Genomic DNA, 14,242 nt, shown 5'->3' on the forward strand with positions numbered 1-14,242 from the left:
GCATGACAGCACAACGCAACATTGCAACAGAAAGTTTAAACACGACAGGTGCTGTATAAATAGTGAGAAACATGGACTGAGAAGCAGGAAAATTGCCACAAACGGTGGATATGCCGATAAGCCATACACAGAATTCAAAGACGTGCCGATGTGCGACTTGGGTTCCTACCATCATTGTAACCATCATACATCTGAGGGTAGTGGGCATCGCAACGGGGATTTAACACGTGCGTATTAGTCCGATACGCTTAAATTCGCGTAAGTGAATCGATGGCACTATCCACAATATTTCAATACAATAATCCAAAATACAAAATGGGGAATGACCACTGCACTGGCTGGGCATGGGGCACGGACTGCACCGTAGCTCGTAGTGGACTGCTGCTGAATGAATAGTAAAATCAATCCTTGTCCGTTAAGACTCACCCTGAGGTTTTAATGTAGGCCTAGACCACTAAATTATCTAAATTCACCCTCATTATTTTTGAAGGAGGGCAATTACGGCAAGGCATGCCATTTATTGCATTACCGACCATGACCCACCACCAGGCGCGCCGGAAGCAGTTTTGGATTGGGGGGGCAAACATTTTAGGGGGCTCAAGATTAGACCATGCATATGTTACACAATATACACATACACACACACACACACGCACACACATCTATTATGTATATATATATATATATATATATATATATATATATATATATAATATATATATATATATATATATATATATATATGTAAAGTGGCGTACGGTGGGTCGAAACATGGGGGGAACCATAAGTAATTTTGACGGTCTGTATGCTTGTGCGTGTGTGCGTGAGCAATAATGGGACTACAATACATTACGGAATGTGATACATTCAACAACGCAGTCATTGAGGAACATTGTAAGTTTTCCTTACATGGATTATGGAATGACGGTGTGAAACGATCGACAAATTATATACTGTTAGCAACATAAGGTGAATGCAATAACAATAAAATGCGAGCGAGCGAAGCGAGCGAGCTTGAAAATTTTGATATTCTACAGTTCCAAAACTGGAGTTTTAATTGTAGCTAATTTCGCTTTGGAAATAAATGGGGGCGCATCGGGCGCAACTGCTGGCAATTATTGGCAGCAACATTAGAAGAATGGCATAACGATTCAATGCGAGCGAGCGAAGCGAGCAAGCTTGAAAATTTTGACATTCTACAGTCCCAAAACTGGGGTTTGTAGCTATATCTTTCACTTTGGAAATTAATGGGGCGGCGGATCGGGCGCAACTGCTGGCAATTACTGGCAGCAACATTAGGAGAATGGCATAACGATTCAATGCCAGCGAGCAAAGCGAGCGAGCTTGAGAATTTTGACATTTTACAGTCCAAAAACTCCCGTTTGTAGGCATATCTTTCGCTTTGGAAATTAAGGGGGGGGGCATCGGGCGCAACTGCTGGCAATTACTGGCAGCAACGTTAGGAGAGTGGCATAACGATTCAATGCGAGCGAGCGAAGCGAGCGAGCTTGAAAATTTTGACATGTTAAAGTCCCCAAACTCCTGTTTGTAACTATACCTTTCGCTTTGGAAATTAAGGGGGGGGGGGGCATATGGCGCAACTGCTGGCAATTACTGTCAGCAACATTAGGAGAGTGGCATAACGATTCAATGCGAGCGAGCGAAGCGAGCGAGCTTGAAAATTTTGACATTTTACAGTCCCAAAACTCCCGTTTGTAGCTATATTTATCTTTCGCTTTGGAAATTAAGGGTTGGGGGCATCGGGCACAACTACTGGCAATTACAGTCAGCAACATTAGGAGAATGGCATAACGATTCAATGCGAGCGAGCGAAGCGAGCGAGCTTGAAAATTTTGACATTCTAGAGTCCAACAACTGCCGTCGTAGCTATGTTTTTCGCTTTAGAAATTAAGGGGGAGGCGCACCGGGCTCAACTGCTGGATGCGAGCGAGCGAAGCGAGCGAGCTTGAAAATTTTGACATTTTACAGTCCAAAAGCTGCCGTTTGTAGCCATATTTTTTCCCTTTTATTCATATATATACATATTATTCATCTTATTTTCTTTGTTTATTCATTTATCTGTATTATTATTATTTTTTTTTTTTCGGGGGGGGGGGGCTTTTTGGGGGGGCAAAAATGCGTTTTGCCCCCCCACTTTTTGGATTGGGGGGGCGGCCGCCCCCCCTGCCCCCCCACTTCCGGCGCCTATGTATGCCCACCACTACAGATTATATTATTATAAAATTGCACCTGCTAGAGTACTAATACTGATAGGGTCTAGACTAAACAAAGTTAGTTTGAATAGTCTGGCCCCTACTTAGATTTACATAAATGTCATAACCATGATAACGTAACATTATTCAATAGTCATATTGCCATTTGGTCATAGTTACTAAAGTAAACTTATATTAATGATTAAGTCAAGAGTAAACTTTTATCAGACATCTTGTCTACCAGGCAGGAACCACTCCATTCACTGCCATTCATTTCGTCATAGCCAGGGACTTCTTTCAACCTTCATAGACTCTGCACATAGTGGAGGCCGCAGACGCACACGCAGAATGCGAGGGGACCGATATCACAATTTGGCTGACATCTTATTATTCTTGGTATTTTGATATAGGCCTAGCCCTAAACCCCTAGATCTGTGTAAAAATTGGGATAGGTGTGGATTTTACTTTTTAGCAGTTTAGGCAACCTACTGGAATTCCAAAGAATTCGAATTCATTTTTCCTTGTTCAAAATGAGGAGGAAGCAGGGGCGAATCCAGGAATTCCGTAGAGGGGATCCAGGGGAGGTACCTTTTCAAAGTTAAAGGGGGCGCACATTCCCCCCCCCCCATCTTTTTTTCTTATTAATTCTGATTGTTTTAACATAAAATAAAGAGCTGATGTGCGCCAGGTGCACCCCCCTCTGGATCCGCAGCCACTGGGAAAGGTTTTTAAACATGTTAAATGAAATGCATGTTGTAATACTTAAACACTTGACTGACTTGGTTTTGCATTCTACGAGAGGCTACTTGGTACTTGGTATGTGCAAATATAACCAATCTTTAACAAAAATACAATTGTACACTATATGAATTATTCTCTGTCCCCACCCCGAATTAATAATATTTCCCCCGTGTGTGCAAGCCATCAGTGGGATTGCATCAACTCCCAGTGCTCATGCTCTATCAACAAAATGTCAGTGTAATTAGGCCTACAATGTATCATATCTTAGTCTGCAGAGGTTGTTGGCTGTGCTGCGCTGCCCTGCCCTGCATGCGCATGCACCTGCCAAACTAATAGATGCCTCATGATTATTATTTTGTATTAAGATATAGATCTATATCCAATTATTATTCTGTCCCATATCCATATGTCATATTTTTGTACACAAGTTCTATGTATGTGTTTCTGCAGTCTGCCACATTCAAGTTCCAGGACAGATCAATTTGCAACCATTATTGCATATTGTGTGTGTGTTTGTGTGTGTGTGCTGCATGTGCTTTCAACAGTGTACAGTAAGATAACCCACATGTTTGCTTTTGGAATGTCTCTTTGTTATTATTGATTTGAAAGTTGTATATTAATTGTTTCAACTGTTTTCATTTTGCAGAACCCAGATCAGAGGCAGTAAGAAGCTTGATCAGACATCATGAAATCATCCCAGAAACCAGGCAAGAAAAAGCAGAAATCATGGGTATATTTTCTGAAAAAGAAGAGCACGGGGACAAAATTTACAGTGAAACCTAGTACACAGATATCAGAAGAAAAGCCTGAACTTGATGGAAGTGACAACACCAAAATGCAACAGCGAAAAAAGCAACGAAAGCAGAATAAAAAGTTGCTGCAGCAAGCCAATCGTGAACATCAGATACAAGGTGTGGCAAAGGTTAACCCTGCAGTTACTGGAATTTTGAATGAGAATCATGTTCTTAGTGGGAAGCCTCAGAAAAAGAATATCAATGCCAAGTTAGAAAACTTGAACCATTCTCAAAATGCCACAGGCACAGTTGAAACTGATTCTAAAAAGGCAAAGCAAAGGAAAAAGAAGGAAAAAAGGAAACTCAGGATTATGCAGCGAAAAGAGAAGGAGAAGGTGGGAAAAGCTTTGAAAAATAGTTCACATGCAGACTCTGAAAGGCCAAAACAGCACAAATCAAACCAGGAGGAGGACAATAGTAGCAGGATGGTAAAATGTAATAAAGATAGTGATTTTCAGAAGTCGAGAGGAAAAATAGCAGCTCGTGGCTCTGTTGGAGACAGTACCGGCCCTTGTCAAGGGACATCTGAACTCAAGAGGAGAAAAACTCAGAAGAAGGGAACAAAGAGGAAGGCAAAGCATGATGAGAGCGAAAGCAGGAAGTGTCCCAAAGTTGAAGCCGATAGTCTTGATTCAGGCATGTCGTCTGGGACCGAGACGCCCCTGCCTCCAAGCCAGCCTCAAGATGTGGCAACCAACTGGAAGACACTTCTCACGGTAACCATGTGGTGTCATTGAATCCTCTCATGTTACGTTACTCTGTAGTTGCTTGACACCAATAAATTATGTTCACACTTTTACAGTCGTGTGAATTTTAAGATATGTGAATTCTCAAACCATGGAAAAATTTAAAGAATAAACTTGGAGATCATGTATTCCACATACATTGCAAAACTATAGAAAACCAATTAAGAGGATGTTGATAAAGTACCCAATTAGCTTCAGTGGAAAAGAAAATTGGCTTTGTGAGGGGGTATGCCGTGTTGTATTTAATGTACAGTAAGTGTAAATGTCTGTGAAATATAAAAACTCAAGTGGCGAAGCATTCTGTAAAACTAATAAAGAAAAAAATTAATGTGAAGAATTTTTCTGATTTCTCAAGTGTAATATTTCATGTCTGACTGTAGTGAGTTTATCATACTGCTAATGCAAGAATTACTTTTTATGAGGAATTTTTTTGAGCATGTTGCCTGTGATTACTGTATTACTGATGCCAGCAATGTACATTTTGGTGTTTCAGAAGCTGAAGTCATCTGCTCCCAAGAAGCACAAGCCAGGCAGAAGAAAGAAGGACTTATCAGATGACAAGTAAGTTTTTCTTTTGAGCTGCTTTAGTTACATTGATGCATTATTGTCTCCTCCAACTTCTTTCATTTTTTAAGTTAAGGTAAAAGATGGCCATTATTATCATTTGAAATATATGATGCACGTACTGGTACTCTTCACTTAAGAAAACAAACGAAACAAAAGAAAACAAAACCAAAAGTTTCATGTGTTTGAGCCAAATAGGCATGGGAAGGGAGAAATAATCCGCCTCAAAACAATATATACTGATAGTCAAAACAGAGGGTGAATAATTACCAGTTAACCCGTTGGGGACAGAATGATTTTGCTATAACATGCATTTCCCATAGACACCTGCCCGAGTATTCTTTGGACTCCTCTTCAATGGGTTAATATTATGATCATTAGTTGTATTTGTAGTGGTGACACTACAGTGTAATTTTCACACAGCATATTTTATGGGTACCAGGTATGCAGTAATGCTACATGGTTTCCATCATCACAGCATGGATATGTACAGTTGTATGTTGTAGCATACATGCTTTCACCAGCTGAAGAGAATTGAACTGAATTGATGTGAATTGGGAGGTTTTTTCTCTCTGTGGCAGGTCAAAAAAAGAGGAGAGCAAGATCTGGTTTGATGATGTGGACCCAGCCCTACTAGAGGAAGAGAATATTACTCCAGAAGGGAAAGGAGGAGTTGAAGGAGGAGACCGAGAAGGGGGAGGAGGAGGTAGAGATGGGGAGGCTGGAGCTGAAGGAACTGATATCATGTCTAATGAGTAAGTAACAGGTTACCTTTTGAGTAATTCCAGTTGTCGCCATGTATCCTGACCAATCTTGCATGAGTGTTCAGATAATGCCACTACAACACTAGCACCCTCTGTCCTCGGTGAGTGCAGCCCTAACTTTATTTGACCAGATGCTTCCTTTAATCTACCTACAACTGTCTCTCGTGTTCTTGTGTAACTGAACCGTGTATCTCTTTTCACAAGACTCTGCTCCCCTTTTGTACAGAGCACTGGTCTAACTGATTAAAACCCAGAGCGATACCAGATTTATTCATGTTTCTCGTTGCTTTCAAAGGACAAGTGCTTGATTCGCCTTTGCTGATTAACACTGTGCTACCCTTATGATACTGATCTGTCTCGATTTTGTCCAGCTGCAAAGACAACATGATCAACATAAAAGATGTTTGATGCTCTCAATGACTTCATCTTGTCTTATCTCAGTGAGCCAGAGAAACTAAGAATCATGTGTGCAGGATCTCTCAATACCATAAGATTTTCCAATCCGTCATGCTTCTGGCACAGTTGAATGATTTGTTCCAAAGTAAGGATGTCTCTCCTCTCGATGGCTTTTGACGGGCGCCTCTTTATGCCCTCCAGAAGGTTCTTCATGAACGGTCAGATCGGTCAGGTCAGACAACTCTTTGATGCCTCAAGCCTACTTTACTGTGTATATAGCTGCCTGAATTATGCTCAATGAAGCTCTGTCTTTATGCTGGATATGGAGGCTGTCACGTGAATTGGTTCTGCTGGTATAGCGTTACCTCCTTCTATTTTGAGGAAGGCCTCCCACTCTAGGAACGCCAAAAAGTACTTTCTTTATCGTGTTGTTGCTCCTAGCCTCAACCAACTGCTCCACCATGTCACTGCCATCTTGTATAACTTTTTTTTAATCGCACTCTAGTATCATCCACCACATCGCAAATGGCTGTCTTGATGCCTAGACCTAACATGACAATAGATAGGGCTTTAAAATTTCATCTTCAAAGCAATTAGCATGAAATTATTATTAGTGTCCATGCAGATGCCATCACTTCCTTTTCTCCTCATCACAAACTGACAAGAAATGACCTCCCAGTCATTGATAAATTGTCTTAACTTTTAGCTGTCCTAAATATAGACCTGGGGCCCGTTGCATAAAAGTTACTATTATGGTAACTTTGCCATCCAATGGCAACTTCCATGGAATTCTTAATTTTGATTGGCTACTGAGTATTGTTGCCATGGTAGTTACCATTGCATGGCAAAGTTACCATAATAGTAACTTTTATGCAACGGGCCCCAGAAAAGAGCTGACCTCCACAGGGGAATGACCAATGTCTCACAAGTCTCTTCTCTGTTCAATTCATCTATGACTTACTGAGCAAGTCTCAAGAGGCAGCACCCACCTATTTAGTAATCCATTCTATCTCCGGGACATAGCCTCAATACCGCTCATACCTGTAAACCACCATCTCAAATTGAACTGACAGGTATTGCATGGAATTACTCAATGCTGATGAAAAAGTGTGGCAGGTTCAGCTCAGTACCTGGGCATGTAAAGGCTTAAAGCAATCTCGAATAAATATATGCCTGCAGTAGCCACCAAGAAATTTTCTGCCAAATGAGAAGAAAAAAGTATTTGACTTTGATTTGAAGCACCCTTGTAACTATATATAGTATCTAATAATTCAGATTTTACCAAGTTCTACTCGCAGCACCCTTGAACCCCTTCCCCCCCCCCAGAAAATAAAGAAAATGAAAGAGAAACAGGATTGCTCAAGACTTACATGCATACCATGTTCAGAAAAAGCAAACATTGGTAATGTTCAATTATTGCACAATGAAATAGTGATTTACCCTCCTAAATGTGAGTATGATAAACTGGGTATCTGTCATGTGTAAGAAAGAAATTGAATGTGAAAACTAGTGTTATTCCGTTGTCAAATTTTACAAATGGCCTTCAACCAGTTGAGATTAGCTATATTCAAGTTTAATTGTTTTATTTTAAAAACTTTAACCACTGCAATGTTTACCCATGTAGAAACATAATCAGTTCTAAAGACTTCTGCTATGACAGGAATGAATGAAGATTGAAACACAATTTTATCATAGGTTTCAATAAGGTACATTGTAATGGCAATTATTAATATCTAATGATTAATGGCAATGAATTTAATGAAATTGATCATTGATATTAAAATGCTTGGTGTAACTCTTGAAAAAGTAAAACTAGTGGATAATGTTTGACAGAAATCATTAGAAATGTCAGAAATTAAGTATAGAGTAAATCATTTGAATCATCAAAGTGTGATGTTACTGAAGAATACTTGTTGATTAGATTATATCTGCATGTCTGGGTCATGGTTCTATTTTCTCGCTGGACAGGATCACAAAGTGTGTTGGGCTGGACTGTGAGATGGTGGGCGTCGGTCACATGGGAAAGGACAGCATTCTTGCCCGGGTGTCCATGGTCAACCAGTATGGTCAGTGCATCTATGACAAATTTGTCAAGCCCAGGGAGAAGGTCACTGACTACAGGACAGCGGTCAGTGGTGTCAGACCAGTCAACTTGGCTAAAGGTACGATTATGTAAAGTTTTCTGCCTAAAGGCATCCCTTAATTCACAGTCTTCATGCTCAGACAAGACTTTGTGCAGACAATTTGGCATTTTTGTTTTTTTAATTATGTACATAGTACTTAAAACATTATGTGTGTTCAAGAAAACAAAATTATATACATTTTTCAGTAGTTTGCTTCCTTTCAGTCGTAAATGTTTCAGATCCATATTTCTAGACCAGACCAGAATAAAAAGCAGAACTTCAAGCTTATATTGCAATTGCTAAAGGAAATCAGACAATTAAACTCTCCTTCCATCTATTGAAAATAAACTATTTTTTTATTTTCTTCAGTGATTTTTTTTTCACTTTATATTGCTATTTTGAACTGAACATGCAGCAAATTGATAAATGTAAATGCAGTTTGTAGTCATAAGGGTTTGATGAAACCAGGCTCTTATGTTATTTACATGGTGTGTTGATGTTTGTCATTTATCTCATTGTTTATCAGCTGAAGAGTTTCTGACTGTACAGAAGGAAGTTGCAGCAATCATGAAGGACCGAGTCTTAGTCGGACATGCCTTGAAGAATGACATGAAGGTGAGGAAATTGCATCTCCAGCTTTTCATCCCTAGGTTGCCATGGTAATGTGAGGAGGTGCTTGGCTCATGAGCAAAGCTCATTTGAATAGTACAGCATGAAATGCACAGTTAACTTTCTTTTGAGTTGGCACTAGGGACCAAAATTATTACACGGTCAGTTACCTTACAGTACTGTGTGTGAATATTAATTTGTATTTTCTTGAGTGTGACCCAAGTTCAAAGATGAGCCAGAACAAAATGTCTCTTAGCAACTGCATATTATTCTCCATACAGATATGGTCAGCAGCAAACATGGGGCAGTTTTAATGAATGCATACAGACCTTGTGAAAATTGTGATAGTTTAGTGTATATGTACAGTAGTTATTATAAAATGTTCTGGTTTCTAGACCAAATCCTGTCTGCATGTGATAGGCTTTCTGGGTACACTTTAATGTCTTGCCTGTCTGGACTATGAGGTAATGGTCATGTTGCATTTGGTTGGTAATGTTACTCGTTCTGCCTTTAAATATAACATGAAAATGGTAATTGCACTGTTTTCTAAGATGATTGCAAGCACCCAACCTTGGACATTGAATTCTCCCTGAATGTCACCAAAAGCTCTTTAGACTTACTGCAGCAATGACATGACCTTGCTGTGTAAACTGTTGTTTCTTTCCATCACGATGTTTATGATTTGCTTCATGACGCTGTCAGGTACTATTTCTTGGTCATCCTCGTCGACTGATCAGGGACACTGCTACCTATCCTCACTTCAGAGAGATCATGAAGGTGAGTTCTAGAAAGGTTTTTCATTCAGTTCTCTGTGTATGTATGTATAACTGTCTATGGGTGCATTTGAGCACTCTCCTAAAGTGTACTATACTATACTGAGCCCAAAGTGTACCACTTCCCGATGTGCTCCAAAAGTGTACCAAAAGTTGGCATGAGAAGAATGCAAGTAACACGCACATGCGTCACAATGCAAAGACTATATTCCCTTGTTGGGGACATCTGTAAGTAGGTGAAGGGCATCAGGTGAATAACCCTGTTACTACAAAATGTGTGACCTCCTCTAAAAATAACTCCTGAGGAACATTTTCTCCACAGAGCACTCGAATGCTCAAATTTTGGCATAGCACGGTACGGTACGCATCAGATCGGTTCGCTTTGGTTCGCTTTTGAGCGCACAAATGCGGCCTATGTGTCTACTTATCTACATGTGTCTCTTTTTCTATCCAGCCTCTGCCCACTTATCTGTCTCTTCATCTTTTTATGTGAAGATGATTTGGGATTTCATTATGAGATGGACAGTCACTATTGCATTTCGCTTACATGATAATACAGCTTGTGGTACATGTTCTCTAATGATGAAACTTTGCTGCACGACAGCTGAGTACATTGAAATAAATGTATTGCATGAGCATTTTAGGAGTAAACTGCTAATGATTGAAAAAGAAGCTGTGTAAACTTGTTTCAGCATGTCTGCCAGAACAATGTGCTGGGAATATAAATCTTTCACCCTGATTACAAATGACATTTCTGTAATGTATATCCAGTGGCGGATCCAGAGGGGGGCGCACCGGGCGCACACCCCCTCTTTATTTTTGGTTAAAACAAAAGAAGTAAAAAGAACAAAATGGGGGGAGGGGCGTGCACCCCCCTTTAATTTTGCAAAGGCGCCTTCCCTTTACAGAATTCCTGGATCCGCCCCAGATATCACACTGTGTTCAATGCTTGTTGGTTGTAATTGTGCGTTTATGTGGTGTCATTGTACTTAAGAGAATTACCCAGAAGAAGTTATGCTATTTTTAATGAGAACATTCACAAAACCAATGCAAAAATACACTATATGTATAGGTGACTTTGGATGTATTGTTTGATGACTTAAGAGATTAAAAAAGTCTCATATTTGTCATTAATTTCCAACTTCTCCTAATTATTCACCAGACTTGTGCATAATTTCAGTTTTGCCTGGGGAAAAAAAAAGATCTGCCAGGCGTCTCTCAATCAGCTTTTAAGTGGTGGGCGTATGTCATGCCGTTTTCTAATTTTGTCTTGTCAGACAAAACGTCCCGGTCTGAAGAAGCTAGCCAAGACTGTTCTTGGGGTGACCATCCAGGAGGGGGAACACAGCTCTGTGGTGGATGCACGGACAGCCATGAGGTTGTACACCCTACACCGGGTCGCCTGGGAGAAATCTCTGAAACAGAGGGGTAAAAAAGATAAGAAAGGATCATAGCCCCACCCCAGCTGGCAATCCCTATAAGGATTACTACCAACTCTTAAGCTGCTTATAGTGAACTTTCTCTGATGAAGTCCTGTGTTTGTGCAGACCATTCCCTGACTGGCTGTTTGTAATGACTCATGGATGTGCTGAGCCTTGCCAGACATAGCAACGTCCAGTAGATGTGACCAGGATCCCATCCTTGAGGAGGAAAATATCCTAAGGTGTTAAGCAAAGACGCATCAAATGATTCAAAATGTGTTGATGAGAAGATCCATGATATGAGCATGTTTCATTCAATATTTAGCATTGAAAAATATATTCTAAGCTTACTACAGTCACACATGTCTCGTGTTGGTCCAAAAAGGTGTGATACAGTGCACTCCCGTTATAACGAACACGGTTATAACGAAATTCCGGTTACAACGAAATAAAATTTAGGGCCGCAACATTATCAACTCTATGTATTTTTATTGTTTATTCATTCGGTTATAACGAAATTTCGTTATAACGAAAGAAAACTGCCGGTCCCGAGGACTTCGTTATAACGGGAGTCCACTGTATTCATTTTTTTAATGCCTTTTGTTAATGTTTAACTGTATATTCCCATCCACCTGTTGCAGGATACTTGATAACAGTTTTGGTTTTCATTTTTTTTTAGTATGTTATATTCTCATATCTAGTAGGCCTAATCCTTAACCATGTCATCTTCTGATGGTCACTTTGCAATTGATTTCATTCAGGACTTGCTTGAGAGAAATGAGAATAAATTGAATTGATGAGCTTTATTTCAACAGTACATCTATATGCAGGAAAATTGTGTCCCTTTTGGATCTTATTGGGCTGTGTACTATTTTAAATGTGGTAACCTATGTTTGTGTGTGTGTGTGTGTGTGTGTGTGTGTGTGTGTGTGTGTGTGTGTGTGTGTGTGTGTCTTGGTTGGGTGGGGGGGGGGGTATACTTTGGTACATGTAAATGCCTTTGAAGCATTGACCAGATTATCAGAAATATACGTCAGCTTTACTAAAGACATTTGTCAATGAAGCACTGTCCACAGTGGCTGTACACATTTAGTAGACTATGATCATGTGTTCGCATGCCAGTGTGCCTATTGACACACACACACACACACACACACACACACACACACACAAAGGATGTGTAATACAAGACAATTTTGAGATTCATGTGTCCTTAGTGTGATACACCAACACAATTTAGAGATCCAAGTATCCACAGTGTGATACACAAAGACACACTCAGGAGATTTAGTGCGATATACCCATTGTGATTAATACACCCCTGAGGACTATATCTCCTTTGAAATGTCTCACATTTTGATCCATGATTATTGGAGACAAACAAATTTACACTGTATTCATGCCCATGAATTTGAGAAGAAATCCTTGTGTATGTGAGTGTTGGAAGTGTGCACAAGCACAATACTTGGCAAATACATCATGCCTTTATTGTTATCTCAACACAGAAACCCCTTAAATTCAATGTTGATATTGAGACCAATATGTTTTCATTTACCATATAATCAAGTGCTGTGGAGATGTACCGGGTAATGGGGTTGTTGGAAGGGTGAAACATACAAAAAGTAACTTATGTAAAAATTGAAATACACAGTCCCACAATGTCATCAAACTGAGTACACTGATACATCATGTCATACCACATACTCTTGCTGGTTAGGTCCACAGTTTGAATGTGTTTATGTGTGTATGCTGCATGCTTCATGTAATATTGATATTCATTACAGTCGATCTGTGTTTGAAATGCGAATAGTTTACCATACAATGCCAACATTATACAGGTGACTCCCATTATAATGAAGTCCTTGCAGCCAGTAGCTTTCTTTCGTTATATAGAAATTTCATTATAGCCGAACAATAAAGTATCTTTTATAAAGATATGTAGATGATGATTTTTAGACCTGTCTTTACTTTGTTGTAATGAGAGTTTCGTTATAACCATGTTCATTATAATGGGAGTAATCTGTTATGTTTGTACAAAAATAGATGAAACCCTTAATTCAACCTCACAGGAACAAACCAAAACAAGGAAAAATAGAAATTATGCGGTGCGTAATATATGTCCCCGCTGGAAGTAGCATTTTGTAGCAAAATGTACAATATAGGTCAAAAATCAAGGTCAAAGGTCAAAGAAGTCAAAGATCAAAATTCTGTATAGAAGTTTTGAAGCCCTCACCTAGTGCCATCACATAAAGCAAACGGAATCGAAATCGGGTAAGAAATGGCGAAGGAGTAGCATTTTGTAGCAAAATGTACAATACAGGTCAAAGGTCAAAGGCGTCAAAGGTCAAAATTCTGTGTAGAAGTTTTGAAGCCCTCATCTAGTGCCATCACATAAAGCAAACGGAATCGAAATCGGGTTAGAAATGGCGAAGGAGTAGCATTTTGTAGCAAAATGTACAATATAGGTCAAAGGTCACGACTGAAATTCTGTGTAGAAGTTTCAAAGCTCCCATGTAGTGCTATCATATAAAGCAAACAGAATCAAAATTGGCTCATAAATGACAGAAAAGTAGCAAATTGAAGATTTTGATCACACACGGACGCACACATGGACGGACACACACACACGTACGGAGCCCGTTTCATAGTCCCCCGCTTGAACTCGTTCGGCGGGGACAATAAAGGGTCAAAAACAGTTTTCAGTACAATGCATCATTTAGATCATTTAATTCATCGAAAAATGCAGGTATATTTTCTCTTTCTTCGTGATAACAGATTCAGTATAAGTTAATTTCCTATCTACATCGACTAGTATACATACACGTGTCCAAGAATATACAAGAGTAGTGGGACTGGGAAACGTCTGCGGTGAGAGTCGCCAGGGAACAACTCCTCCATTCCTGCACAATTTATGTAGCAAGTCCATGCACAGACAGGCATAGAGTAGCCTACTAGCTACCAGTCTGAAAGGGTCCATTCTTGCCCCTTTTCACACTATTCAAACCAACGATGATGCAACAATCAAGGCTGTTGGATGTGATTCATGAACATCTAACTGACAAATGCAACATTAAACTCCATTCAGCATTTTGATTATT

The 14,242-nt window shown here is 39.7% G+C and overlaps 1 protein-coding gene across 2 annotated transcripts; it reads left to right on the forward strand.

Annotated features, from left to right (window-relative positions):
• The first annotated feature begins 10 nt into the window (after window positions 1-10).
• Window positions 11-11,961, forward strand: LOC140246055 (uncharacterized). 2 transcript variants are annotated; one of them, XM_072325499.1, is made up of 8 exons: window positions 11-258; window positions 3,601-4,464; window positions 4,988-5,055; window positions 5,640-5,813; window positions 8,187-8,380; window positions 8,868-8,956; window positions 9,653-9,727; window positions 11,001-11,961. In XM_072325499.1, the coding sequence occupies exons 2-8, from the start codon at window positions 3,640-3,642 to the stop codon at window positions 11,175-11,177; spliced, it is 1,602 nt and encodes a 533-aa protein (XP_072181600.1). In that variant the 5' UTR covers window positions 11-258; window positions 3,601-3,639; the 3' UTR covers window positions 11,178-11,961. The 2 variants fall into 2 exon arrangements, with proteins under 2 accessions (XP_072181600.1, XP_072181601.1); XM_072325500.1 differs by having other exon boundaries at window positions 11-227.
• The last annotated feature ends 2,281 nt before the right edge of the window (window positions 11,962-14,242 follow it).

The sequence above is a fragment of the Diadema setosum genome, chromosome 2, assembly GCF_964275005.1.
Source record: "Diadema setosum chromosome 2, eeDiaSeto1, whole genome shotgun sequence".
Classification (NCBI taxonomy): Eukaryota; Metazoa; Echinodermata; class Echinoidea; order Diadematoida; family Diadematidae; genus Diadema; species Diadema setosum.